Raw genomic sequence first — 25,089 nt, 5'->3', positions numbered from 1 at the left:
CAGCCCCTCTTGGTCGTGTCAGGGCGCGTTGTTGGCGTTCCGTTTCCCCGCATTCATTACCCCAGATACAGTGGCCCAAGCTCCAGCCTGCCAGATCCGGCGCCGATTGGATAGCATGATGGTGTGGTCAACAGGTGACTGCCTCCTGTGCATCCGCCGACAGATTGACCCCTCATTCAAAAGCGCCTCAGCCCCCTTCTTCTGTTCCTCACACACTCACCTGTGATCCAACCTTCCCACTTCACACTCACCTTTTGCGTGACAGTCTCACCAGCTCTTTGACAGCTTTTCCAGCTTCCAGCTCACAAGCCACCAAATAAGCTCCCGCTTACCACTCTACCACTTGTCCAACCATGGCAGAAACCGAGTCAACCCTTTCCAAGGTCGATTCTGCTACCCAGCAGCCTGAGGTCAAGGCCAAGCGCCGACCAAGTTCTATGGCAGCTGACTGCTACGACATCTTAGACCTCCGTAAGTAGCTTTTTGGTGGTACTCGCCCCGCGGAGGGGCTAAGTGAGGGGAAGCGGGGCTGACTCTTCCGCAGAGAAAGAAGGCAAAGAGATCAACATCGCACCTGAGACTCAGAAGCTAGGGTGGTAAGTCTGAATCCTTGTCTGGAAACGTGGACACAGGCTGCGGCCAGGCTGCATCATGTGTCCTGTCCTCTCAATCGCTGCAACGCTTCTGCAGGGACAAATCTGACTGAGCGGCATTACAGGAAGCTGAACAAGTCACCATCGACAGTCGAGGACCCATCGTATCTCGCTCTGCCATTGTGCATACCCAAGGTCAAGAAGATCACCCTGCACTTCCCGCTGGGGCTCGAGGTCTCTGCACGGAACATGAAGGGCGTTACCATCAAGGATGCGCTGGACGCTATCCACAAGCAGTTCAAAAAGAGGGTACGTTGTGGTCCTCACCTGCATTCCTGCTCACGTGAACCTTGCGTCGACGATTTCCCACTTTACCCCGCACCTACCGCATGAAAATAAGATGGAGCTTTCGACTGTATTTCTGACTGTACCTACAGCAAGACGACGAGTTCGAAAAGCCCTACTTAGCTGGCTTCGAGTGGGATCCTGAGGAGGACTACACACGATTCATCGTTCACCAGACGAGCACTCCAACCTCATCATTCACCAAGGATGGCTCGTCCAAGAAGAAGAAGAAGAAGGCTGCCGAAGGCATTGAGGAGTAGATGAATGACTCGCCCTCTTCCCTGCCCTCGACTTCTCAAACGACTCCAGTCGTCTCTCTGCGCTTATACGTCGGCTGATGGTGGGTGCGGCGAATGCGTTCGGAGGTCGGTCAACCTGCATCTCGAAGTGGGAAGAGTGAGTACACTGCTGCACATGATAATGCTGGCATATCGTGAGCCCCTCAGGGCAAGCGGATTGCTCATCGTCGCGCGGTGGTGTGTTCGTTGGACGACTCATGGTTGCTCTATCAGCACCTAATTATGTACGTTATAGGCACTCGCTCTGGCTGCTAAGTAGCGCCCGAAGTAATGAGCAGACCTTGTATCATGATCCTGTACCTACGTGTCTGTTGTGATGTCGTTGAGTCGCGGGCGGAGACCCACAACGGGCTCCTCCTGCCGTCCAAAGTGCGGCAGGTGCTAAGCGATTGCAAACCAGACTTTTGCATGCCCTTCAATTGGCAAACATCACCCTTGACAGATTGCAAAAGACAGCGAAAGCATCCAAGGCATCATGCGACAGCATTTACGCCCGCTTCAGAACGATTCGACGCGTATGGTTGATCACCCGGCATGGTTGCCCGGGCGCTCGTCGCCTAAATGGGTGCTGTGAGCGGGGCGGCCCTGGCGAGTCAGTGGCTAGCTACATCAGTCGACGTCTCGCTGTTCTGCTTCCTCCACAAGGAACAACTTGAGAGACAAATCACCAATTGACACAAGCAATATGAATTTTGTACTCCCACTTCGACCTTCGAGATCTTCGAACGCTCCGAATACGCCTAAAGCCCCGAGGACTACCAAAACGCACCTTCCACCGCCTGAATCACCTCGACGAAGACCAAGTCTTGCTACACGCGCTGGCGTTACCAAACGTCGGAGTAGTGTATCCACTACTTTCAATGCACCATCAATGAGCTTCTTCGAGGCAATGTTTGGGGACGATTTCCCCGATACATTCGCACGTGACAATGGACGCAGCTGCAAGAGCCAGAAAACACTGTTGGATCTTCCGGCGGAAATACTGCAAATCGTGTGCCAGACGCTTTCCAACATGGATATCAAGCGGCTTCGACTTACGCACAGGGTGCTTGCAGAGTTGGTAGAGCTGCGCATCGATCGTGTCTTTATCTCTCCAAATCGTGCAAACTTGGACTGTTTGAACAGCATACTCAATCATCATCGGTACTGTTTGCGCGTTCAAGAAATTATTTGGGACGATGCGCAGCTTGATGATTATCCCACACTCGATCTGTTCCGAGGACGGCTGGATTCGGATGAAAAGAAATCAAGGGTTGCCCTGGAAGACCATATCTCTACATTCTTCCTTGGCAAGGACGAACACGAAGCCAATTACGAGTCGATCAGCGCCGAAAGCTGCATTAACGATGGAGTGTTGACCGATGTCGGCAAAGCCATATTGCTCAGTTCGAATGACACCAAATCCATCGAATTCATTGCGAGTCATGCCGCATCCATGAGCATTGAAGACAGCTACGAATTGTACCAGAAACTTTACCAAGACGAAAAGGAAATCATCAACAGAGCTTGGGATGTGGCTGGTTTACAGCGTGCGCTTACGCAGTTACCAAACTTAAGACGCATTACGCTTACAAGTGAGGCTTGGAGACCATGGCGCTCTTTACCAGTGTACGACACCCCTTTCTACCGCGCTCTACCTGCAGGCTTCAGGAAACCTTCTGTATGGCCCTGGGTTGCTTGTGGGTATCCCGGTTCCCAGGACCCACTCAAGTATGACATATCCGTTCAGCGTCTGCCATCGAAGTGGAGAGGCTACAGCGTTGTCATGGCTCTGTTAGTCGCAAATCCAGTTCCGGATCTAGAAGAATTCGTGTTAGACACCGGTCAAGAAATGATTGGCCTACCTCACGAACTTTTCGCTCTACCGAACATCGACTACAACAATACCATCCAAGTGTTCAAAACCGCACCTCTTCGAAGATTTCATTTCTCTTTCATTGAGCACGCTGCCGTAAACCACGGTCAGGATGTAAGCGGCCAGGTCTCCATTGACACCGACCTCTTGACAAATGTGATCAGTGTCATGCCGCATTTGGAACATCTCGATCTAAAGTGGAAAACTCTTCCGCAACATGCGTACGATCCTTTTCCTTATGGCTTCCTCCAGCAGAGTTGCCCCAGACTCAAGCATCTAGCATTGCGGTACGCCAGAGTTGTGGATAGCTGGCTTCACAACTTGATCATCAATCAAAAGACTTTGGAAACTGTTGTCCTCGACAAAGTTGAACTTGTTAGTCAGACACACTCGGCGTCAATTTGCGAACAGGTCTTCTCCTGTCTCAGAGACCACTACGCCAAAACTTCGCTCCAGGGACCACGATTCACATGGATAGAATATCTTCCCCCAGACCTTACACACCAAGTTAGCCACACTTGCAAGCAATGGTCAGTGGTTGACGAAGAGCTAGACGCTTTCTTGTACGATGATGGCGCGTCGCCTTGGTCTATGGGAAACCTGCCGGGCCAGCTTGAAGATTCTTTTGGTTGGGTCATGGATGGCAGGGATCCGTCGTTTCGCGAAAGGAGAAGTGATGTGTTAAGCAATACGGGACTGAGACGGAGAAATCCGTGGCCAATCGATGGATCGATGACAAGCGTGCATCCGGACTGGCGTATATATTAAAGTCAATTCAAACTACATTCCCCATCTGACTTTGTCCTTTTACGCTGGGCTATTCACAATCGTTCAGGAAGCATCAGCTCAAGACAAGAGATTGTAAAATAAGCGACTATTGAGATACGAATGACCTGATATACGTCAATACAACGCGGACACCCGACAGAAAGCTCTAGCCATGAATAAGTTATATATATTAGAGAGATCAAAATCTTGCTCAAGCATCGACATCGCTCGCCACCTGAATAACCACGGCCCCGACACCAGCCCCTTTGTTGAACATCCGATGCGCCTCCGGCACTTCTTCCAACGTCCACAATTTTCGGATCGGCACCTTGATCTCACCATTCTTCAGCATCTCTAGCAGAGCCTTGAGCTCCGGCTCAAATGTGCTTTGATCTCTATCAATGTAGAAAAACGCAGTGCTGTTGGGACAAAACACGTTCAAGTTCTTGGCCATCAGCTTCGCTACTGGTGGCCAGGGACTTCTCTGCTTGCCACCATTCAGGATCGCGTAGTTTCCGCCGTAGCCGATCAATTTACCGCCTTCAGGTGCTAGGATCTCCCAGCTCTCGTCATACGACTCGAAGCCCAGCGGGTCAAAGACAACATGCGCACCGCCGATACTGTTCATAGCCATGATCCAGTTTTTGTCGGTGTATACAAATGGATTTGCACCTGCTGCGCGCACAGCGGCGTGGTTGTACTCGGACGCTGTACCATAGACCTCTGCGCCTTGCATCTTACATAACGTAAGCAGCGCAAATCCGACTGAGCCACTGAGGCCGTGAACGAAGACGCGCTGCCCTCTGCTGACTTTGCCACTGCGGAACACCATGCCGTATGCGGTTGTCCAATCGAGTATCAGAGCTACGGCTTGCTTAAGGTCGACGCCTGTGGGGATCGGAATCAAGTATTTCTCCGGCAAGTTGACGAGCTCGGCTTGCCCTTCATACACGCAGAGGCAGCCTACGAGACTTCCAACTGGGAACTTTGAGCTTTTGGCCCCGTTGAGAGTTACTGTGCCGATGCAGCTGTAGCCGGTAGTGAGTGGAGCTGCTTTCTGGTTGGGGTAGCCGCCCACACGCATGGCGATGTCTGAGCCGCCAAATCCCGAGTAAAGAACTTTGACTTGAGCTTCATGAGCGCTTGGAGGACCGAGTTCCGTTGTGATAACGGAGACGTGGGAGGCATCGCCGAAACTTTCGATCAAAGACTTGCGGATCGTTGTTGTAGACATGCTGGTGATCAAGTTGTACTTGGGCTTGAGATTGATACTGGGGTTAGGTTGGAAGTTTGGATGTTGAAGCTGAATGATGTAGTAGGCTTGAAGTGACTGGAAACTAGAGCTTGTGATATTGTCTTGATGATAAGTACATTGAGATGGCAATGAGCCCGATCCTTATATTCGCGTGCCCATTCGGTGCGTGGACAAATGCATCCCCCGCCGCTGAAACGTCGTCAAGGTCTTGTTCGCACGTAGCAGCTCAACTTGGGAGTATCAAAGGCCAAGATACGCGATGTTGTAGTCCGCTGGGAGAGACCGGGCATAAGGTGGAGCCGCACGGGGACATATTGGCCCGTCTCACCATGAGCTAGTAGGGAGAGCCGAACCAAATATGTACTAGCGTGGGGCGCCATCTTTGAACGCGACTGCGCCTTCTCTCCTGCGCCGCATGAGCTCACGTGAACATTGGCAGGATCGCCCATATTTGCTTTTCGTTCAATGCCGACTCTGTGCAACGCCAGGTCGCGCCAGATATGACCAGATTCGGCACATTGTGCACATCATTGGCGCAATCTATGAACAGCCATCAACAAATCCCAGCTCATGCACGATCACATACATACACGAGCCGCAGAGTGTGGAGGATCTGCGCGCCTCGCAGACGCCTCACACTTCCTATGACTGTATGGCAGAAGATGCATTCATTGATCGTGTTCGTGGCGAATCAGAAGGCGTTGAAGTCGGAATAGGATCTGAAAATTGCGAAACCCTCTTCGGAGGAGGATCTCTTGCATTATATGTGTATCCGAAATTATGCGCAGCGAAGTAGAATCTAGGTATGTACATGCTAGGCTGTCCCGTGACTCTTCTGATCCGCTGGGTATAGCTATTTCCGTCTTGAGTAGCAGCTAAAGAGCGCGATCCAACCCTGCCGCTGCGGGCCGGGCCTTATGCTTTCGTGTGTTCTGATCGCTGTCGGCTGGCCTGTGGTCTTCCTTGGCCGCTCGTTAAAAGAGATAGTTGGAAGGCCACTGCTTTCGGGCCCGCCCGATTGAGATACGCGCGATCTGTGTGGCGTCCCTGGTGGATTGTCTACGAGATGCTTTTGGAAAAAGTCCACGAGATTCTCCACGTCCCCAAGCGTGCTCATGGCGCCCAGAGTCGCCCGTATCATCCCAAAGGGAATATCGCCCCGAATGTCGTCACTCGTCTGATTGCAACGGAATCCTGAGTCAAACGCTGCTCTGAGATCCTCCGCCGACAGGCCTAGTGCAGAGGCCATACCCGCTGGATTGCAGAGCGAGCCTGTCCGAACATGGATCTTGCTTGCCCTCAGCATCGCACCTACTTCGGATCCGCTCTTCCAAGACCCGTCACTCTTTCTGACATTAAATGTGACCGTTGCACCCTGTGACGTTCTGTCGTCGTATGCGGATGTTGGCGCCTTGTACATGTGGCAAACAGGCATGCCATTCGCATGCTTTATATTGGCAAGTCGATCGTACAGGGCTTTTGCCAACCATCCTGTGTGCTTCGAGACTTGGGCCAAGCCGCCAAACAGATTTGTGTGGGTATCGATAGCACAGCTCAAGGCGAGCACACTGCGTATTGCAATCGTGCCATCCTCTAAGCTGGCATGTACGCTACTGTCTTTCCGCTCGACCCACGGTGTACCAATGCATCCTATCATTTCAGTGGTACCACCACCGAAGTATCTCCGGCGGCGCAGTACATGCGCGGAAGCCTTACGTACGAGCAGAGCACCGAGGTCGGGGAAACCGAAGATCTTGTAGAAAGACATTGACACGAAGTCCGGTGATGTGGCGTGGTCGCTGAGGTCCAGTGGGCTGGTCGAGACTAAAGCAGCGGCGTCTAAAAGTGTATACGTGTTGTCGTGTTGGCGAATTCGGGAAGGCCAGCTAAGAGGTAGACGTTCTCCGTTCATGTTTGACTGAGCGGGATAAGAGAACAGAACAGGCCGACACCCGGGTGGCTTTTGAGTCGGCAAAACTTGACCACCGCTTAGCCAAAACTCCATCTCTTCGGTTGTCGCGAGGCAGTGGCTGTTTTGCGCTTGCTCTCTCACACCAACGAGACTAGTATGAGCATTGCGATGGTACAGATAATCGAAACCTTGTCCGTGGCCAGCGAAGCACTCCATCACTAGCTTGACGGAAGCTGTGGCATTTGCAGTAAACACAACATCCCATTCATTTGGGTCGGCACTGAACAGTCGTAAGACCTTCTGACGTGTCTGCTCTACCATCATGGCGGAGAAACTTGGCCTCGAGGCATCCGAGTGTGGGTTGGAAAGTATGGAAGCCTTCATCTGTGTACAGAACGAGTTCATCAAAGACTCACTCGCTAAAGTAGTTCCACCATGATCGAGGTAAGTGATACCTTCTTTGACATTAGTATTAATAAGCACAAAGTAGAGAGTGCATTACCTCTCAGCATGGGATATTCTGTCTGTCTCATAATCTCTATTCGTCTGTTGTATCCCAGTTGCTTCGCTTCCAGCAACACTGTCTCGTCTTGTGCCCCTGCTTCTGAATGCTGACTCGGGACAAATGGTGTCATCGTCACGACTGATGACCAACAGAATGTCTCAGACGATGCCATGCTGTCGCGTCGTTGACCGATATCACTGGGATGTAATGCGCCTCTTATGTCCCCTCTAGGAAGTTTCTGTGCAGGCAAGTCGTCCAAGCTAGCAGTCTGCATAGTTCTTCGGATGCAATGATGCGCAAGTCTGATCAAAGCTATGCACAGTGACTGGTGATGAGATTTTCAGTAGAACGGCTTCTACGTGATCCGTTAGCGGTTGAATCCTCCAGAACGCAAGTAGACATACTGTTCGGCGAGTTAAAACCAGTATCACACAGATCAAAGAGTCCACAAGGACCCCAGAGCTCGATGATTTGCGCTTTGCTTTTTGCAAGTCGGTGACCTTTCAAGGGTGGCAATAGGCTAGTGACGCCTCAGTGTGAATCCCAGTGCTCTGTGGCAAGTGGGGTCGCTGGATTCGTGATAGAAAGCATCGAAGAGACTACTTTCGGATGATGTATCAAATCAGACATTGTGAGTAGCCAGGCAGATGGACAAGGCCCCATGTCAGGCGAAGGAGCCAGAGGATTGCTTTGCCTAAACTCAGATGCAAGGCGGCAGTATCAACCATTCATAGAATTGCCGCCTTTTTTGGCCCCTCTAATCCACTGTATTTATATGCGTCGGTAAACAAATCGGCGGCATTACTGTCAGCCTTGCACCGTCAGCTCGATAGGGCTGACAGTTGCATGCGCCTACATTGTCATGTCTACCATTCATCCGTGAATCGACGCTGCGCGCCATCTGACATCACTGTTCCTGTTCTACTCGTAATTTCTCAGTGTTCGCCTGAATGTATGCCACATTTCGACTCCTTGCAATTTCCGCGATATATAGTGTCAGGTGCACAGTGTCAAGTTTCCCTGTATCCTCAAAGCACAAGTAGCAGATGCTACTGTTACAGTCATTATCGTAGGTGTTTCTCAAGGGATTGCCATACACGTAGCCCAGATAGATCCAGTGCGTTTCATTCAGTCATGAACCCAGCCCGGGGTTTTCCGGTCGATCCTGCACCAGCAATCCTTCGTCCGCGACTCAGATCCACCATTGTAAGCAGATTGGCGAGTGATGGCATCCTTCTGTGTACAGATTCGAAGTGGAAAGGAATGATTACCTTCCAATAGCTCAGGGCCGCATAATTTGACTGCTTCTTTTGGTAAACTCAAGGCGAAAAAGAAAAGATAGCAGCCCGAATTGACGTGATCAGGATGGACAGCAACCCTGTGCACATCATTCAGGCCACGTTCAGTCATTTGTATGAGCAGGTAGATTTCGGCGGCCGTCATCGCATTACGGTGGAGACGTGGCGTAGCCAACACATTCTTGCTCGTGCGTGAGCTCGGTCGGGGCTGAGGTTGCACCGCAAGGTTGGAGGCCTTAAAAGTCTGAGCCCCACGAATCTATTCTGTGCCTGTTCCCGACAATTACTACGGACTCAGCCAACCCTTTGTTTGCAGTTCCACTTACCTGTCTTGCGACGCTTTTATTTGTTTGAAGTACCACATACGTAAAACTAGATGACCGTCAATATTCCTCTACTCCCTCTTGGACGACCATGTGACCGAGTAATCCGGGTCTTAGTTACTATTGGCTGTCGCAAACAACCACTATATCTCGATAAGTGAAAAGCTCGCCAGTCAAGTGACATTGTTGGAGCAAAGGTGGTCAGCAGGCGCCAGACCAGAGCGCCAGTGCCAAGATGTGGCGCGGTTCTCCAGCGACTGTACAAGAGCGACATTCGGATTAATTGGCACGTCAGAATGGGAACTCGAAGTAGTGAGGAAGAATTACAATCGGCCCTCGATTCCATACCTATGAGCTTATCTGAGCCAGCGTTTCGATTGTCGTTGGGCATGCGAAATGCCACTGTCAAGCCGATGATACATACCTATTACACATGGACGCCTGCCCCGCTGTTACCCACTGTATGATTCGAAGCGGAAAAATAGGTCTACGTTGAACTTTGGGTCTTGTAACAGGGCTGTGTAGGGTGCCTAGCTGCCAGCCGACACGACATATTCGATTGCTACCCAACCACCATGCACTGCTGCCCTGACGTACACCTCAAATAATATTATCGTAGGCATTGGTTGGACGTTTTTGTTCAATCTGGCTGTTTGGACAGGTTCCAAATTTACACCTTCAGAATACATCTTTGCGGTTCTTGCGACAGGACGCCTGTCTTTGGCTTCGTTGTAGGTGGCAATGTCTGTTACGGGTGTAAATTGCATTTCGGTATTAGAAGCATTGCATAAGTCCTTGTGTGTTCTGCTCAAAAAAAGTCGGTGTTTTTGTCCAAAAACTTGCGAAGTACTGCCAGGGTTTGAAGATATTAGGTATAGCAAAGGGACCCACCTTGATGGAGATCTAGAGACACAGGCCTCAACAGTCAACACGTACCGTCCATACCTGACAGCTACGTTTGAGTATTGCTTTGCTTAGTTTCTCGATGTGTCCTGGCAGATAAATCTAGTCTAAGGCAAGTGTGACGACCGCAGATGGCCTAGCCGACGTGACCGAAACATCACTGAATCGCTTGGTCAAGTAGCGAACCGATGCGGAACTTAACGGAGTTTGTGAATGTACGATGTCGGAACTGGGTAGCTGACGCGAGTACGAAGCACATAGAAATCGCTATAACCTTTGGAGGTCTCTTTGTTGCGTGCTGCTCTCTTGTTCGAACTTCCCGCAATGTGGCAGAACTCACCTGATAAACCCAGTGAGAGAATTGAAGTTCTCTGAAGTGAGATCTACCCGGGACGGAGAAGGGTGTTGACTCTCTGGGTACTTGATTCGGCACCAATCGAAGCGGACTTGTGAACGACCTTCTTATAACTAGCAGTAACGACATGCCCAAACTGACTCGAAGTCGATGACGAATTGTAGGAATAAGGAATAACCCCTTCTCTTGAAGCGAAAGAGCGCTTGAGGCTTTCTGTAGGTTTCCGTTTTTCCCGTAATTTCCCGTAATTTCCAATCTTGACATTTGTGTAGACAACGATGAAAGACACTGAAGAGGATTTATTGCCCATAATAGGCGTTATCTCTGTCGCAGTGGGACCCCACATTGGAGAATGTAGAAAGAACCACAAGACGTGTATGCTTTGCGAAATGTGAAGCGCGATCATTGGTATGTGATCGAGTCGCTGCTGTTGACTCGCGCTAGTACAACACAAACAGCCAACGCATGGAGAGGCAACTCTATCGGTACCGAGCTTTGTGTCAGCGGGTTGCATCTGAAGTCGTAGCATGTTGAGATAGGCTATGTGACTTTTACCCCGGTAATTTTCGCACCCCAGATTCCTGATATGCTTATCCCGCGAGGAGTGCGGGGGACGTGCTTGGCACATGGGGAGAGTATGATTGCCAGGCGATGGCCAAGCTTGACTATTCTGCATGTAGCGCTCGACGCGTGATGTGATTCGATAGTACTCTACCGACCGGCATCTCTTTGCTCCACAATGTCGAGAATCCACTCTCTGCCGTCAGTGTCACGCCGGAATTAACGACCGTCTGATTCATGCCAGGAGTGGACTTGTCTCGTAAAGGTGCAAACAGGCTACTACGCGCATGATGGAAGCAGTACAAAGCTGAGGACGATCCCTGCCTCTGTTAGAGATACTGAACAGTACTTCAAAGTCTGCAGCTCACTTACAGCCATGCTTGTTGACGAGAAGAACGATGTCGACCATGTCGAGAAGGCATACGATTCCCCGTCACCTCGGGAGCGTGATCTCCACCCTGAGCAAGACTGGACACATGAAGAAGAGCAAGCAATTGTAAAGAAAGCGGACTGGAGGGTTTTCCCAATGTTGTGTAAGCAGAACGTGCCATGACCCCGTTGTATGGCTCCACTAATGTGAAGGCGCTCATAGGCATTGTATTCGGCCTGTCGCTCTTGGATAGGACAAACATATCCGCTGCATATATTGCAGGATTGGCCAGAGACTTACAGCTCACGGGCCAGAGATACAACATTGCACTGTTGGTCTTCTTCATCGGTATGTGGATTCGTTGGCGCGAAACCTTGAGCTGACTTGATAAGGTTACTGCCTCTTTGAGCTTCCCTCTAATTATGTCATCCGTCGGTTGGGTGCTAGAATCTGGTTGTCTGTGCTCATCGTGGCATGGGGCGCCTGTGTATTGGGCATGGGCTTTGTCCATAGCTGGGAGGTCCTGACTGTTCTGCGCGCCTTCTTGGGTGTTTTCGAGGCCGGCCGTAAGCACCAATTACCAAGCATGGGAGTCGGTACTAACCAAAGCCAGTCTTTCCCGGTGCTGTGTACATTATTGGGTCCTGGTATCGACAGTTCGAGACGGCAAAGCGAGTATCAGTTTTTTATATGGCAGCATTGCTGGCATCAGGGTTCGGACCGATCGTAAGTCGAGTGATCATTGCGTGCTGATGAGATAGGCTGACCAAAGTAAGTTTGCGTATGCTTTATCGCTCATCAGCGTTGGCGATGGAATGTATAGTCAAGGCTGGCGCTGGGTAAGTCGTGCGTACGAACCACACTTACCGGCATACTAACCCACTTAGATCTTTATAATTGAAGGGATTGTCACTATAGTGGCCGGATTTATTGCGCCTTTCTTCCTCGTCGAATGTAAGTTTTGTGTTTCCCTAAACCGGCAAACGACTAAGATAATGCAGTCCCAGAGAAAGTCGGGTTCTTGACTGATCGCCAGAAACAAATTGCAATCACCCGAGTCTCTATGGAGAAGTCTGGCAAACAGACCGAGAATGCCACCGCCAAAGAGATGTTCCGGATGATCCGTGATTGGAAACTACTCGTCTAGTCAGTCTTGCCAGCTTCAGGCCCTCCAGCAAGCCATGCTAACCTTTGCAGCTCTCTCCAGTATTTTGTAGCAGCGTCAAGTGTGTATTCGCTGGCATTCTTCCAGCCCATTATTCTCCGTCAAGGTATGGGCTTCAGCTACGCCAAAGCCCAGCTGCTCTCATCCCCTCCGTACATCTTCACCGTGTTTGCATCGCTCGCGACGTCTTGGCTCTCAGATAGGATTCGAATGCGATGGCCAATCCTTGTTGGCCAATCGCTTATCGCCATTGTTGGACTCCTCCTCGTACTGTACCCCAAGCCTCCGGCAGTCCGGTATTTTGGCCTGTTCCTTGCAACATGGGGAACTCAGGGCAATATTCCAGCATCTTTGGCGTACGGTAACAACCAAACTGCACGTGTACAGAAGCGTGCTGTCGTCGCCGCTGTCATGATCTCGGTCGGCGCAGCCGGCGGAGTGACTGGCAGTACCATCTTCCAAGCGAAGGACGCGCCGGTAAGTCATCCAAGCATCTGTGATTGTTCCACGGATACTGATCTTTGCATAGCGATACATGCCAGGGATGTGGGCCACAATCTCTATGCAACTTGTGTACTCCGTTGCCACATTGTGCATGTCGATGTATTTTAAGCGCCAAAACAAGCTCGCAGATGAAACAGGAAAGACACTAGAGGGTGTTGAAGGATTCCGCTATGCTCCGTGAGCTCTGGATGCTCGTTGGCAGGGTTCATGTAGTTGAAGCCCACAATAAAGTTGACGACCGTAACCGCATCAGAGTCCATTGATGCATCAAGATCAAGATCATGATGCGCTCTTGAATGTTGAAATATGAAGGACGAAATCTCAAGGCTCTCGTCCAAACTAAACGCGAAAGATATGCCATCATAGATAAGCGAGAGACTAGCCGGCCCCTGTCACTTTCAACTCAGTTCATGCCTCAGCAGAGTCAACACCGACTCCTCTCCATTGACTTTGCGCGATATGAGCCCGAGCTCCTGTCATTATGCGAGTGTAATGCCTGTTCAGGCATTGCGACACACATCCGACCAGCCAAGCTTTCGCCAAGATCATGCGTGCCGCTCCCGTGGTCTCCGATTCTGACATCGAACGTGTCTCACAGCCTTGTTCTCCAGGACAGCATCCACATCGGGTAGTCGGCCCCACCAGATCGCGACGTGCAACGTCTGTAACGGCCTGTCAGCGCCTGTAAGTACGATTAGACTCGTGGGGAAACTTGAGGCGAATTTTTGCGCAGGCGCCTGAGGACCGTGTTCATGGAAGCTAGTGCATCGTTCACGTCTGAAGATGGGCCTTGGAAGGCTTGCAGGCACGCCGAGCCTGGTTTCGAGGGCAGAGAGAGGAGCTTAGATCTTGCATGCCAGGGATACACACGATGCGCGTGAATCATGAAGCGCTGGACACCTGAGTATAAAGCCACCAGGTCAAGTCGCCAATAAGTTTTATTCTATCATCAAGCATCGTCGCCTCGCATCTCTAATCCTATCTTTCAATCTTCTTCGGTCTCTAGCTTGACGCTGCGACATTCAATCTTTACTATTTTTACAGCCGGTCTGTCTTTACACTATCACACTCACTCTCAGCAACCCAATATAATCCCAATACCAAACATCAAGATGCGTTTTCAGCTCACCACTGTCGCTGCTCTCGTAGCACTTTCCACCGCTCTTCCGACCCTCAAGGTCCGCCAATCCGGCCCTGTCCTGGCCGACACAACCTACAATGCCATCTCTATCTCCGGCGGAACAGCTGGCGATGCTGAGGCCGAAGCCCTCGCTGTCTTCTCAGCGCTTGATACCAACAACCCAGAGAGCATTGATCCAGCTGACCTCGACTTCCTTGGCGCAGTCAACGACGTAGCCAACGATGCCGAAAAGGAAGGATTCAACACTGCCATTGCAGCCGCTACAGGCGCTGAGGCCGATGCTCTGGCAGCTGGCAAGACGAAGAACAAGGTCCTCAAACTGATGGCCACAAAGATTCAGCTTGAGGCTCAGCAAGCCCAGGGCAAGGATGTCGCTGCCAAGCTGGCGGAAGAGACAACGAAGCTGAATAACAACATCGCGACCGACAAGAAGAACGCAGGAAACCCAAGTACCGCAGTATCCTTCGATGCAACAGTCTCCGGTGGAGGCAATGTTGCGGCGGCTGGTGGCAACAATAACAATGCGGCAGCTAGCGGCAACAAGAACAACGCGGCAGCTGGTGGTAACAACAACAATGCGGCAGCTGGTGGCAAGAACAACAATGCGGCAGCTGGTGGCAAGAACAACAATGCGGCAGCCGACGATGCTGCTGCCGATGACAACGCCAATGCTGATGACAACGCCAACGCGGACGACAACGCTGATGATGCCGCCGACGACGACAACGCAGCTGATGCTGGCAATGCCGGTAATGCAGGCAACAACAACAACCAGAACAACCAGAACAACAACAACGGTGGAGGTAACGCTGCCACAGGAAACTTCCTGTTCGGTGGAAACTAAAGAGCGACTGTGCCGGTCAACAATAGATGGCAGTGCCACTGTTGCTGGAGACGCAAGTCGAGGGAAGGTCGAACTGCCGGCTGGATACCAGGCGTAGACGCCGCTTACGCATTGATGCGTATCTGTACTCATAACATCTACATAAATTTCATTAACATAACTTCATAAAGAGTTTCTATCATCTTCAAGCAGCCCCCTCTTCTCTTCTCGACTCCCCTGCTCACCACGATATCTCTTCAGCCCCGCGTAGTTATTGCCTTTGACGATATTCGAGGTCTCGCCTCTCGTCCCAAAGCAACAGTGCTCGACTCTCCCCAGCGGCCCCTCCCGCGGCTCATCCTCTAGCAACACGCCGAACCTCAACTTCGTCTCTCGCAGCTCCTTCGGGAACGGGTCGCCGCCCAGACACGCACCGACACTGAGATGGTCGAGCGTGGGGTTCCTCGTCGTGACCAGGATGCGCGAGAACAGCGTGTCGCTCGCCACGCCGTTCTGGTATATGGCCCACGAACCAATAAGAATGGACGCGAGCGTGACCGCGACGGCCATCGCGTAGCCGATCCACAGACTGCGCGGGAGGTAGATGTACACGATCATCAGCCGGCTCTTGACGCACTCGACTGCCTGCGTCTCGGCTGCGACGAGCGTTGGCTCGGAGAGCAGCGTGAGCAGCATGTCTTCGAATAGGCTCTGCACGGCTGCCATGAGGTTCCGCTGCGGGTATGATGTCCGCCCGTCCATGAGCCGGGTCTCGGAGATGTCGGAGCGCGTGATGATGAATGTGTCCGAGGTCTTTTCGATGTCGCCACGGATGAAGGTCCGGAACATCGCGCCCATGGAGTGGTAGGTTGCAGTAAGTTTGTACGCAGTCGGATCATCTCTGGGGCTGATGAAAGCGGAAGTCGGGGACGCAGTGAAGGTAGTATCGTTGCTTGAATTTTGTCGAAGCGTGGTATTGATAACAGGATATAGAAAATGGCGCTCTTTAAGAGTTGCGTTCTGTGTAGGACGATAGCGCATCTCAAATGTATAGTTAGTGTGGTACATCACGCATTTGAAAATCTTAGGCTCATGCACCCAGACCCACTTCTGCGCGTATGGTGAATCTGCCGGATACTTCGTACTTGTGTTTTCAGTGTAGCCTATCCATAGCACTGGCTCATCTTCGAAGACACCAAGGGATTCTGGATATCCGGGATCGGGTACGCCTTCAGTAGTTGGGGCCTGGGGTCTCTTGTATTCGCCTTGATCAACCTCGGCGTGGTAGATGAAGTCGCCTTGAGGTGCTATTTGGTCAAGTGTAAACGGAGCATCCCAAGGTATAGCAGTACTAACGTCGTCACATTTGTAGCCCGGAGCCATGAAGTTGATCGAGTACGTGCAATTCCAGCCTGTACCACAGAACTCGGCGGCTGCCTTTTCGCGTGGCTGGGCCTTCTTCAAGTACGCGCTGCTGAACGCCAGCCGCCGAGCAATTTTCGATGGTCCATCATAATAATCAAAATATCCATCTTGCATCCCACTGGGATCTGTTGTATTGTAGTAAACGAGCGAGTTACCGCGCGAATTACCGTGTTGTTCTTCTCGAAAATTAAATACGGCCTCGCGCGTCAAATTGAGTGTAGCAACAGTTGGGCAGATCATTGTCATGTTCGTAGGTCTGGGTTGGGAGGTAAGTGAAGCTGGAGACAAGACAGAAGCGATTGGTATAAGCCTGCGTTTTGCATCAGCGTGTTATCCCTAGGCTGTGCGGTCCTCGCACTTACCAGCTGCAAATCGCCATCAATGTTGCTAGCTTGCCATTCCTGACCATCTCCCAGTTCAGGAAAAACATCGTAGGGTCTTCTGTCGCAGAGAAGAGGCCATCAATACCGTTGATGGTCATGGCTTTACGTCGAAGCGTGTGCCATACGCGTTGCCTATAACATACGACAACACAGCTTACAAGCATGCTCTTGGTGAAGAACGCTAGGGCTGTGCCATACCGCACCATCATCAATTGCTCTGTCGCTGGCTTGCCATTCAGATGTGCGTAGAAGAAGTGATGTCCTAGGGCCCCCATAACTCCTGCCACAAACAAAGATGATATTATTGCAGGCGTGGTCCAGTGAACGTGCCATTGTGCCAGTTCTCCAACGCGCTTCTCCACGAGAGCCTGTGTATCCGCGTCCATTGTCTTTGCCTGGTACAACGAGGCCACTGATATCATTGACTCCCGCCCCGAGCGCATTGAGGGCCGGGGACTTTCCTGTCGGCTGTTCAAGGGCGCATACTGGGAGCTGTTCTGTGTGGGGAGAAGGTATGCTCCCGAATGCGACCTGCCATGAGACCTCCCACGTTGCTCATCTTCCAAAGACTGTTCGCGCGAGCTGTGCGAATTGTGTGCATTTAAGGAAGGCTCGGGTAGATGTGACATCTCGATTTGGTCGTGGAATGGATCGTACGGTTCTGCGCGGCGGTTCGGCGAGACATCGCGTGACGAGTATGCAGATTGGAGACCTCGAGAGGTCATTTTGGCGATGTTGGACTCAATGAGTATGTGATGCAAAGCGCGGGCTATATTGCCATCTCGTTCGGCTGGATCGTCGGATCAACAAGGCAGCAGGGAGCTGTTCGAGCCGAGGTGAGTGTCGCTGAAGCTGTATTGTGAGTGTCGGGTGAGCCTCAAAGGTGCGAGACAGCTGTCGCGAGGAGATACGCGCCATCTTGGTTGTATGCCCCTTCATGGGCGCTACTCATGGTGTGCTGCGGGCGAGACTCCAACTCCGAAGAGCACTAAGAACGATAAGCGCTAGCTGCAGCTTGGTGGCTGGAAGCTGAGGCTGTGATGACGAATGAAGAAAAGCCTTTTGAGCTTGAATATTAGAGTGGAGTACCTTTCCCAGACATGCTTTGGTGGCCGTCTTGCAGTAGTATAGACACATGGTAAGACATGCCCGCAAGTGTCATGCGCATACTACTTCCCTTCTCCTCTACCAATTTGGCAACGTCCCGCAACCATAGTCGCAGTCCCAATCAGCTGCATGCGGCCTCACACTCTGTCGCACGGCAGATCTCAAGTCCATGTTCCCGGGATAGCGATGTTTGTGGCTGGCGGTAATACCCCAGCCAGCCTCAATACGTCGGGCTGCGGACAACGTGTCGATGCACTCGCAAGGACGCAGGGCCTATAGATGCTCGTGTGGAGCTGTTTTTACTGTCGTGACCCATGCTCGCGAATATGCGGGGCTTTGTAAGCCTTGTAAACGAATGCGTGCAGGCCAGAGGGCGTTTCTCAGTGCCGGTCCATGCTGAGATGGTAAGAGAGGCTTGATCATCTTGCACGGCATTTGGGCTTTGTATAGAATCTGGGGTCTAAAATAATGCACAGAAATCCGAGGAACAGTCGAGACCCAATGATTTTGCACAACGTCCGCTGCTCGGAGGAATGTCGGGTGGGGCCGCAATGACCAGCCCCAATTTTGCACTCCAGAATTGCACAGCACAGCACACATGCGAGCAAACCAGCAACAACGGAACGAGTATCTGAAAGACAAGACAGTATGATAAGCGCAGAGCGTCTGGGTTTCGGTATTGATGACTCAAGGCCCGATTCATGTCCGTTTCGGTGGAATATTACCAACATGTCGGCGTCGCATGAGGGGGCATTCGACAATCTTACATGATCGCCAGCCTCAAATCGGCTATCTCCACATGCATGGGGAAAGGCATCTGGAGGTTGATGAATGGATTCTACGGCACTTGAGCTGGAGCGATCTGATTGGCTTTGCGAATGGCAATGTGGGTCAACCACGAGGCTATCCGGCCGTTATTGTTGCGTCATCACCGAAACTTCTATAGTTTCCAAGACCCACAGATTTGTAAAGACGACGTCCGACCTTGAGTACATAAAGTCATTGTCCTGCCCTGATAAACATGCATCTACATCCACATCCACATCCTTTTGCTTTGCTATACCCAAATACTGTTCTATACCCAATCAACTCCCAATAATATTTCACATCCCACAATATGGCACCACCAACGACCAGGCAATGGAAAGTCCAAGGAAAGAGTGGCTTCGACGCCCTCAAGTTTGAGGAGAGCGCGCCAATTCCCAAGATCGGCGACAAGGACGTCCTTGTGAAGAGTAAGTACCTTAAATATCACACTATCATGTAGCCTTTACTCACACTGTCAGTCAACGGCGCATCCCTCAACTACCGCGACCTAATAATCCCGAAGGGCAGATACCCTTTCCCTGCGAAAGACGATGTTGTTCCCGGCTCGGACGGAGCCGGTGTGGTCGAGTCTGTTGGTAGCGGCGTCACACGATTCAAGGCCGGCGACCGCGTCGTAACACTGTTCAACTCCGGTCATCTTGCCGGCTCCCTTGATGCAGCATCTTTGGCGACCGGTCTCGGCGGTGCTGTCGACGGCACACTGCGAGAGTACGGCGTTTTCGACGAGCAGGGTCTTGTTGCGGCGCCCAAGAACCTGAACGACCTCGAGGCCAGCACACTGAGCTGCGCAGGACTGACAGCGTGGAATGCGCTCTATGGCTTGGAGAGCAGGGCGTTGAAGCCCGGGCAGTGGGTCCTGACCCAGGGTACAGGTGGTGTCTCGATCTTCGCGCTTCAATTCGCAAAGGCTGCTGGCGCACGCGTCATTGCTACCACATCCTCGGCCTCGAAGGCCGAGACGCTGAAGAAGCTCGGCGCCGATCACATCATCAACTACAAGGAGACACCCAACTGGGGTGAGAAGGCTAAGGAGCTCACCGGCGGCTTGGGCGTGCAGCATGTTGTCGAGGTTGGTGGTCCCACGACCATGGCTCAGAGTTTGAAGGCCATTGCAATCGACGGTGTCATCACCATTATCGGCTTCATCGGCGGCATGGACAAGAACCAGCCCACCTTCCTCGAGACATTGAACAACATCTGCACTGTTCGTGGTATCTTGGTCGGCAGTAGGCTGCAGATGGAGGATATGGTGTCTGCGATCGAGGCGAACGATCTTCACCCTGTTGTCGACGAGAAGGTCTTCGAGCTCAAGGATCTCCAGGAGGCGTACGAGTATATGTGGGATCAGAAGCATTTTGGCAAGCTTACCATTAAGGTCTCCGCTTAGGTCTGGAAGTAGAGTTCATAGGTCAAACGAATGTAGAAGGTACTCAAACAGAGCTTGTTCACAACTATGTGCGGCTTGTGCAGCCGTGGGGTATCTCAAACGATCGTGCTCCAAAAATGCTCAAAAACAAAAATTCAAAAATACAAAAAACAAAAAACAAAAAAACAAGAAAGCCCCCCCCCCCCCCCCCCCCCAAAACCCGCAACCAACCCAAAAAAACAAAACAAAAAACAAAACCAGCCCAAAAACAAAACAAAACAAAACAAAAAAACAAAACAAAACCAAAACAACGCTAGGCGCAGGAAGAGACTGACCACACCACACCACAGCTCACTACTCCAGCTCCTGAGCCTCCCCGGTGATGATGGTCATGGCCAGTCTCTCCCTGGCCTCCTCCATGCCATTGTAGGCAACCACCCCCTCCGCCCCCGCCCCACGCACGACCGCCACCGCATTGAGGAGTGCGAAGACTCCACAATCGCTCCCGTTGAGCTGGCGGGCGCTGCGCTGGACGGGGGCCACCGTCCACTCCTCCCCCCTCCACCCCTCCCCCAGCTCGTGCTGGAGGTACTCGCCCAGCTTGGCGACGTACCTCCCCCCCTCCCACCCCAACGAGTCGAAGTACTCGATGGTGCGGTCTTGCGGCTTTACGGCCAGCAGGCGCCAGTGCGATCCGTCGCACACCGGAAACAGCACGACCTTGGCGTCGAGGAATTGAATTCCTCCAAGGCCGGCCCTGCTGGCCCACCGCTCCACCTTCTTCACCCCGCCCTTGATCGAGGTGTACCAGTGTGATGAGAAAGCGTGGTAGGGAGGAGCTGGGCCTCCACGCTTGTAGACGAAGCCACATTCGTCGTTGAGAATCTTTGTGATGGTGATGAGGTATTGGTTGACAATCTCATCGTTGAGCCAGGCTTTTGCGCTGCCATTGAAGAGGTGAGGAAGAAGGGTACCGAAATCTCTGGCAGAAACCTTGTTGGGGACGATGGGATACGATTCGTTGCGGCCATGCTGCGACGCAACAGCAATGGCATTGAGCTTGGTACGCTCCTCGGGGGTAAGAGGTGTGACGAGAGGTTTTGGTGCTGGCGGTGGTAGAATCTGCTTCGACGGAAGAGCATGAATGAGCGCTTTCCAGTCTGACAAGAACTCCTGGGACAGCTGCGACTCTTGAAGAAAATCATCCAGCAATGACGGGTCAACGACGGGGTCGACAAAGTCCTCGGTATAGTCCTTAGCTTTCGCGAGTATGACTGGGTCGACAAAGTCTTTGGAGTAGTCGTCCTCGTGGGTGGGTGGCGTGACAAGAGACTCTGAAACTGGTGGTGGTAGTATCTGTTTGGACGACACTGGCGGTGGTGGTATCTGCTTGGATGATGATGGCGGTGGTAGAATCTGTTTGGAGGGGAGAGCATGGATATTGGCCTTCCAGCCTGACAAGGATTCCTGTGACAGCTGCGACTCTTGTACAAACTCATCCAGCAATGACGGGTCTACGACAGGGTCGACAAAGTCCTCGGTATAGTCCTTAGCTTTCGCGAGTACGACTGGGTCGACAAAGTCCTTGGTATAGTCCTCATCAGTGTAGTCCTTAACATCCACCGTTGAGGGGCCATGAACAGATTTAGAGTCGAAACGGGGATGAGATTTCGTGGGTGTGATCGAGTCGACATCATCCTTAGTGTAGTCCTCGACATAGTCCTTGCTATAATCCTCGACATCGTCCTCGTTTTCTGTGAAGTTGGGTTTGGCAATTGGAGAGCGGACCAATTTGAGTGTGTTATCCAGCATTTCGCTGATGGCCTCGTCGATGTAATGGGGCTTGACGGGACATTGAGTAGCCCTTCGGACGCTATTCCTCTGTACTGATGGGGGTGACACAGAACGGGATGACGGTGACTCCGAATGGGGTGATGGTGACCGAGAATGCAGGGATTGGGGAGCGCTGCTGCCACTGGGAAACAAGGACTCTTCGAAATCTTTGAAGGTGACATCGGACGTGAGTGGGGCGGCCAACAATGGTGAAGGGCTGCTGACTGGCTCCACGGTTCGCAACTGACCCTTAAGAAGTTGCTTGCGCATCATCGAGACCGGTGTGCGGCGGAGAGCGGAATAGTATGCTGTCGTGGAAAGGATGCTCGTCCTAGTTGGGCGAAGCTTGTGCTCTGATCGTCCAGGCCAGGAGATACCGGTGGGAGAGACGGTCCTGGTTTTGTGAATTGGAGTGCTTGAGTCGACATCGTCCATCGAACAGTCAAGGTCGTCGCGGGTGATGTCGATATCGTCATCTCTGTGAATTTCATTGCGCTCCGATGTACTGAGGACCGGTGGTGTGGAAGAAGTCTCAGCCCATGACTTGGGTGTGTGTGTGACGTCAGGGGGTGTATGAGGAGCCTCGGCCCAGGACTTGAGTGTGTGGATGACGTCAGGGTGATCAAGAATTCCAGCACGCGTTGAGGTGGTTGGTGTGGTTGGTGTGTTTGGCGCGAGACCGGCATCAACAAGGCGTCGCTTCGACGCGCCGTCTCCCCTAGTGACGGGCACGACGAGAATCTGCTGGGGACGCGTAAAGCAGTTGACGAGACGTTCGGGTAGGTTGAACACCTCCGTTGTGAGTGATGTCGCGAATTGGGTAAGAGCGCAGAAGACGCTGCGGGGAGGAGAAGGTGCAGTTGTGGTGTCGTTGCTGGACTCATCCGCTGGCCATTGACCAGGGACGCGACGCGTCTGTGAGGTGTAGTATGCCTGCTGCGGTGTGAGCTCGTTGTCAGACAAAGAGCGGCAATGCAAGACAAACCTGAGGCTCTGCAGCGACATTGTCACCGGGTGAGCCGACAGGATTGTCGAAGGCGTGACCGAAGTCGCGTTTCGAAGTGGCCATCGCGACTGAGGTGCGAACAGCAGGTGTGAGAAGAGAAGTGGGATAGAAGTGCAGCTGCGACTGTGGTAATGGAAGGAGCAGCGCGTGTGAGAAGGTGAGGAAGAGAGCAGTTGTGACTGTGGTGGTGGTTGCTTAACGGTCTGGAGACTGAAGTCGCAACGCGTTGTGGTGGAGGAAGGAAGGCTTCCCGCTTCCGCGCCTTTTAAAGGCAGGTTTTAGCGCGGTCTTAGCGCGGTTCGGAAGGAACGTCCGATCACCGCGCTAATCTGCCCCCATCATGTGACCTTACCGGAGGCAAGTTATGCCATCCGCCGGCTAAGCCAAGCACAGGGCTACCGCTCCAACAATTCGACGACCCGGTCTGCTGCTGAACCCTGCTACCACTGATAATCTTCTGCTTGTGACAGCACGCCTTTCGGACCCTCGGAGCGACTCCGCACACACCACGCCCCCCGCGAATCTGTTTGCCCGCCGGTGGCACGTCATCTGCCAAGTTTGAAAGGGCGATAACCCCTCGACAGCTCGACCTCCACAACAATCGACCCCCACCTACCCACCACCACGCCCGCCGCGCCGCCACCATGGATACCAATATGGAGGATGTCAAGATGCCCGAGCCGATGCAGCTGTCGTCAGTTCCGGCGTCGGAGCCCACCACAATCCCCACCCTGGACGGCTGGATTGAGACCCTGATGCAATGCAAGCAATTGGCGGAGAGCGACGTGCAGAGGCTGTGCGACAAGGTACGCGACAATGCGCGCAGGCAGCTTGCGATAATGAGCTGGATACTGATTCTGCTGTGGTAGGCTCGTGAGGTTCTCCAGGAAGAGTCAAACGTACAGCCAGTGGTAGGTGCTTTCCCCCTAGCCTCGCGACGCCATGGCTGACATTTGACTAGAAATGCCCCGTCACAGTCTGCGGTGATATCCACGGCCAGTTCCACGACCTGATGGAGTTGTTTAAGATTGGTGGTCCCAACCCAGACACGAACTACCTCTTCATGGGTACGTTCATCCCGTTCTTGTCATGTCGCGTGCTGACCCCTCTCAGGTGACTACGTTGACCGAGGATATTTCTCTGTCGAGACCGTGACTCTCCTTGTTGCTCTTAAGATTCGATACCCCCAGCGCATTACTATTCTCCGTGGAAACCACGAGTCGAGACAGATCACCCAAGTTTACGGCTTCTACGACGAGTGTCTCCGCAAATACGGCAACGCCAACGTCTGGAAGTACTTCACAGACCTTTTCGACTATCTTCCCCTCACAGCTTTGATCGACAACCAGATCTTCTGCTTGCACGGTGGTCTCTCTCCTAGCATCGACACACTTGATAACATCAGGGCGCTTGACCGCATCCAGGAAGTACCCCACGAAGGGCCCATGTGCGATCTTCTCTGGTCAGACCCCGATGACAGGTGTGGTTGGGGAATATCTCCTCGTGGTGCCGGCTACACATTCGGTCAGGACATCTCGGAGGCCTTCAACCACAACAACGGCCTGACTCTGGTGGCACGAGCCCATCAGCTTGTTATGGAGGGTTACAACTGGTCGCAAGACAGGAATGTCGTGACCATATTCTCGGGTAAGATCTTTGACCCGGTTCAGTGTTCCTTGCTAATAGATCCAGCACCAAACTACTGCTACAGGTGCGGTAACCAGGCGGCCATCATGGAAATTGACGAGCACCTAAAGTACACTTTGTACGTTGCACTCTCTTCTCATTTGCTCAGTACTGACTTGTTAACAGCCTGCAATTCGACCCCTGCCCGCGCGCTGGCGAACCAATGGTGTCGCGTAGGACTCCGGACTACTTCTTGTAGAATACACCAATTGCGCTGTGTATGGCACAACGTAGCGGAGAACCAGCATAATACGAACTGTTCATGACTATTCACGGCAAGACTTCAGCTTCATCACAATGCTTGACAACACTTCGGCACGATGCTCAAGGAATATGACAGGTGCCTGCGACTCTGCGACCCTTGTACAGCTGGCCAGTGAGGACGAGTGTTATTGCTACCTATGCGGACAGATTGCGTAGACTCAGCCGTATCCTAGGAAAATACAATGAGTGATGACTGCTGTGCTCCAACACCTTACG

General features: G+C 52.3%; 10 protein-coding genes across 10 annotated transcripts; 5 read left to right on the top strand and 5 right to left on the bottom strand.

Moving 5' to 3' along the window:
• Window positions 1-353: 353 nt before the first annotated feature.
• On the top strand, window positions 354-3,860 carry C7974DRAFT_380400 (uncharacterized protein; the record flags this gene model as incomplete). The annotated part of the gene is made up of 6 exons (XM_046140515.1): window positions 354-471; window positions 545-596; window positions 719-902; window positions 1,031-1,194; window positions 1,248-1,334; window positions 1,883-3,860. The coding sequence occupies 6 exons, from the start codon at window positions 354-356 to the stop codon at window positions 3,858-3,860; spliced, it is 2,583 nt and encodes an 860-aa protein (XP_045992097.1).
• Window positions 3,861-3,915: 55 nt separating this feature from the next.
• C7974DRAFT_68576 (zinc-binding dehydrogenase) lies at window positions 3,916-5,427 on the bottom strand. Its single transcript, XM_046147082.1, has one exon. The coding sequence runs from the start codon at window positions 5,092-5,094 to the stop codon at window positions 4,072-4,074; it is 1,023 nt and encodes a 340-aa protein (XP_045992096.1). The 5' UTR covers window positions 5,095-5,427; the 3' UTR covers window positions 3,916-4,071.
• Window positions 5,428-5,939: 512 nt separating this feature from the next.
• On the bottom strand, window positions 5,940-8,260 carry C7974DRAFT_68752 (pyridoxal phosphate-dependent transferase). The gene is made up of 3 exons (XM_046147084.1): window positions 7,937-8,260; window positions 7,530-7,887; window positions 5,940-7,482 (listed from the first exon to the last, which is right to left on the bottom strand). Exons 2-3 carry the CDS (start codon window positions 7,804-7,806, stop codon window positions 5,969-5,971), a joined length of 1,791 nt encoding a protein of 596 aa, XP_045992095.1. The 5' UTR covers window positions 7,807-7,887; window positions 7,937-8,260; the 3' UTR covers window positions 5,940-5,968.
• A 1,731-nt stretch (window positions 8,261-9,991) lies between these two features.
• C7974DRAFT_68749 (uncharacterized protein) lies at window positions 9,992-11,488 on the bottom strand. Its single transcript, XM_046147083.1, has 2 exons — window positions 11,345-11,488; window positions 9,992-11,292 (listed from the first exon to the last, which is right to left on the bottom strand). Exon 2 carries the CDS (start codon window positions 11,085-11,087, stop codon window positions 10,440-10,442), a length of 648 nt encoding a protein of 215 aa, XP_045992094.1. The 5' UTR covers window positions 11,088-11,292; window positions 11,345-11,488; the 3' UTR covers window positions 9,992-10,439.
• Window positions 11,349-13,323, top strand: C7974DRAFT_428459 (major facilitator superfamily domain-containing protein; the record flags this gene model as incomplete). Its single annotated transcript, XM_046144598.1, has 9 exons — window positions 11,349-11,505; window positions 11,565-11,690; window positions 11,735-11,908; window positions 11,956-12,068; window positions 12,119-12,181; window positions 12,230-12,296; window positions 12,344-12,488; window positions 12,540-12,984; window positions 13,037-13,323. The coding sequence occupies 9 exons, from the start codon at window positions 11,349-11,351 to the stop codon at window positions 13,190-13,192; spliced, it is 1,446 nt and encodes a 481-aa protein (XP_045992093.1). The 3' UTR covers window positions 13,193-13,323.
• An 800-nt stretch (window positions 13,324-14,123) lies between these two features.
• C7974DRAFT_294480 (uncharacterized protein) lies at window positions 14,124-14,645 on the top strand (the record flags this gene model as incomplete). Its single annotated transcript, XM_046137673.1, has 1 exon — window positions 14,124-14,645. A coding segment is annotated over one exon (522 nt), but the record flags the coding sequence as incomplete, so codon positions are not given.
• Window positions 14,646-15,077: 432 nt separating this feature from the next.
• Window positions 15,078-17,691, bottom strand: C7974DRAFT_68531 (uncharacterized protein). Its single transcript, XM_046147081.1, has 2 exons — window positions 16,763-17,691; window positions 15,078-16,710 (listed from the first exon to the last, which is right to left on the bottom strand). Exons 1-2 carry the CDS (start codon window positions 17,506-17,508, stop codon window positions 15,159-15,161), a joined length of 2,298 nt encoding a protein of 765 aa, XP_045992091.1. The 5' UTR covers window positions 17,509-17,691; the 3' UTR covers window positions 15,078-15,158.
• A 1,157-nt stretch (window positions 17,692-18,848) lies between these two features.
• Window positions 18,849-20,272, top strand: C7974DRAFT_404268 (uncharacterized protein). The gene is made up of 2 exons (XM_046142932.1): window positions 18,849-19,125; window positions 19,177-20,272. Exons 1-2 carry the CDS (start codon window positions 19,008-19,010, stop codon window positions 20,103-20,105), a joined length of 1,047 nt encoding a protein of 348 aa, XP_045992090.1. The 5' UTR covers window positions 18,849-19,007; the 3' UTR covers window positions 20,106-20,272.
• A 166-nt stretch (window positions 20,273-20,438) lies between these two features.
• On the bottom strand, window positions 20,439-21,065 carry C7974DRAFT_321180 (uncharacterized protein; the record flags this gene model as incomplete). Its single annotated transcript, XM_046138793.1, has 1 exon — window positions 20,439-21,065. A coding segment is annotated over one exon (627 nt), but the record flags the coding sequence as incomplete, so codon positions are not given.
• A 2,502-nt stretch (window positions 21,066-23,567) lies between these two features.
• On the top strand, window positions 23,568-24,808 carry C7974DRAFT_321874 (serine/threonine protein phosphatase-like protein 2A catalytic subunit; the record flags this gene model as incomplete). Its single annotated transcript, XM_046138823.1, has 6 exons — window positions 23,568-23,729; window positions 23,793-23,834; window positions 23,885-23,990; window positions 24,037-24,570; window positions 24,616-24,688; window positions 24,736-24,808. 6 exons carry the CDS (start codon window positions 23,568-23,570, stop codon window positions 24,806-24,808), a joined length of 990 nt encoding a protein of 329 aa, XP_045992088.1.
• Window positions 24,809-25,089: the final 281 nt, after the last annotated feature.

This window comes from Boeremia exigua (assembly GCF_020726555.1).
Source record: "Boeremia exigua strain MPI-SDFR-AT-0100 chromosome Unknown C7974scaffold_13, whole genome shotgun sequence".
Taxonomy (NCBI): Eukaryota; Fungi; Ascomycota; class Dothideomycetes; order Pleosporales; family Didymellaceae; genus Boeremia; species Boeremia exigua.
This window is presented reverse-complemented; position numbering and strand designations above follow the sequence as displayed.

Excerpts from the sequence above, each read along its gene's own strand:
- C7974DRAFT_68531 (XM_046147081.1), bottom strand. The coding sequence starts at position 17,508 with ATGACCTCTCGAGGTCTCCAATCTGCATACTCGTCACGCGATGTCTCG. Across the intron at positions 16,711-16,762 it reads TTGATGGCGATTTGCAGCTG|GCTTATACCAATCGCTTCTG; the intron begins GTAAGTGCGAGG and ends TGCAAAACGCAG.
- C7974DRAFT_68752 (XM_046147084.1), bottom strand. The coding sequence starts at position 7,806 with ATGCAGACTGCTAGCTTGGACGACTTGCCTGCACAGAAACTTCCTAGA. Across the intron at positions 7,483-7,529 it reads AGAATATCCCATGCTGAGAG|GTATCACTTACCTCGATCAT; the intron begins GTAATGCACTCT and ends ATGTCAAAGAAG.
- C7974DRAFT_68576 (XM_046147082.1), bottom strand. The coding sequence starts at position 5,094 with ATGTCTACAACAACGATCCGCAAGTCTTTGATCGAAAGTTTCGGCGAT.
- C7974DRAFT_68749 (XM_046147083.1), bottom strand. The coding sequence starts at position 11,087 with ATGCAGAATAGTCAAGCTTGGCCATCGCCTGGCAATCATACTCTCCCC.
- C7974DRAFT_404268 (XM_046142932.1), top strand. The coding sequence starts at position 19,008 with ATGGCACCACCAACGACCAGGCAATGGAAAGTCCAAGGAAAGAGTGGC. Across the intron at positions 19,126-19,176 it reads CAAGGACGTCCTTGTGAAGA|TCAACGGCGCATCCCTCAAC; the intron begins GTAAGTACCTTA and ends TCACACTGTCAG.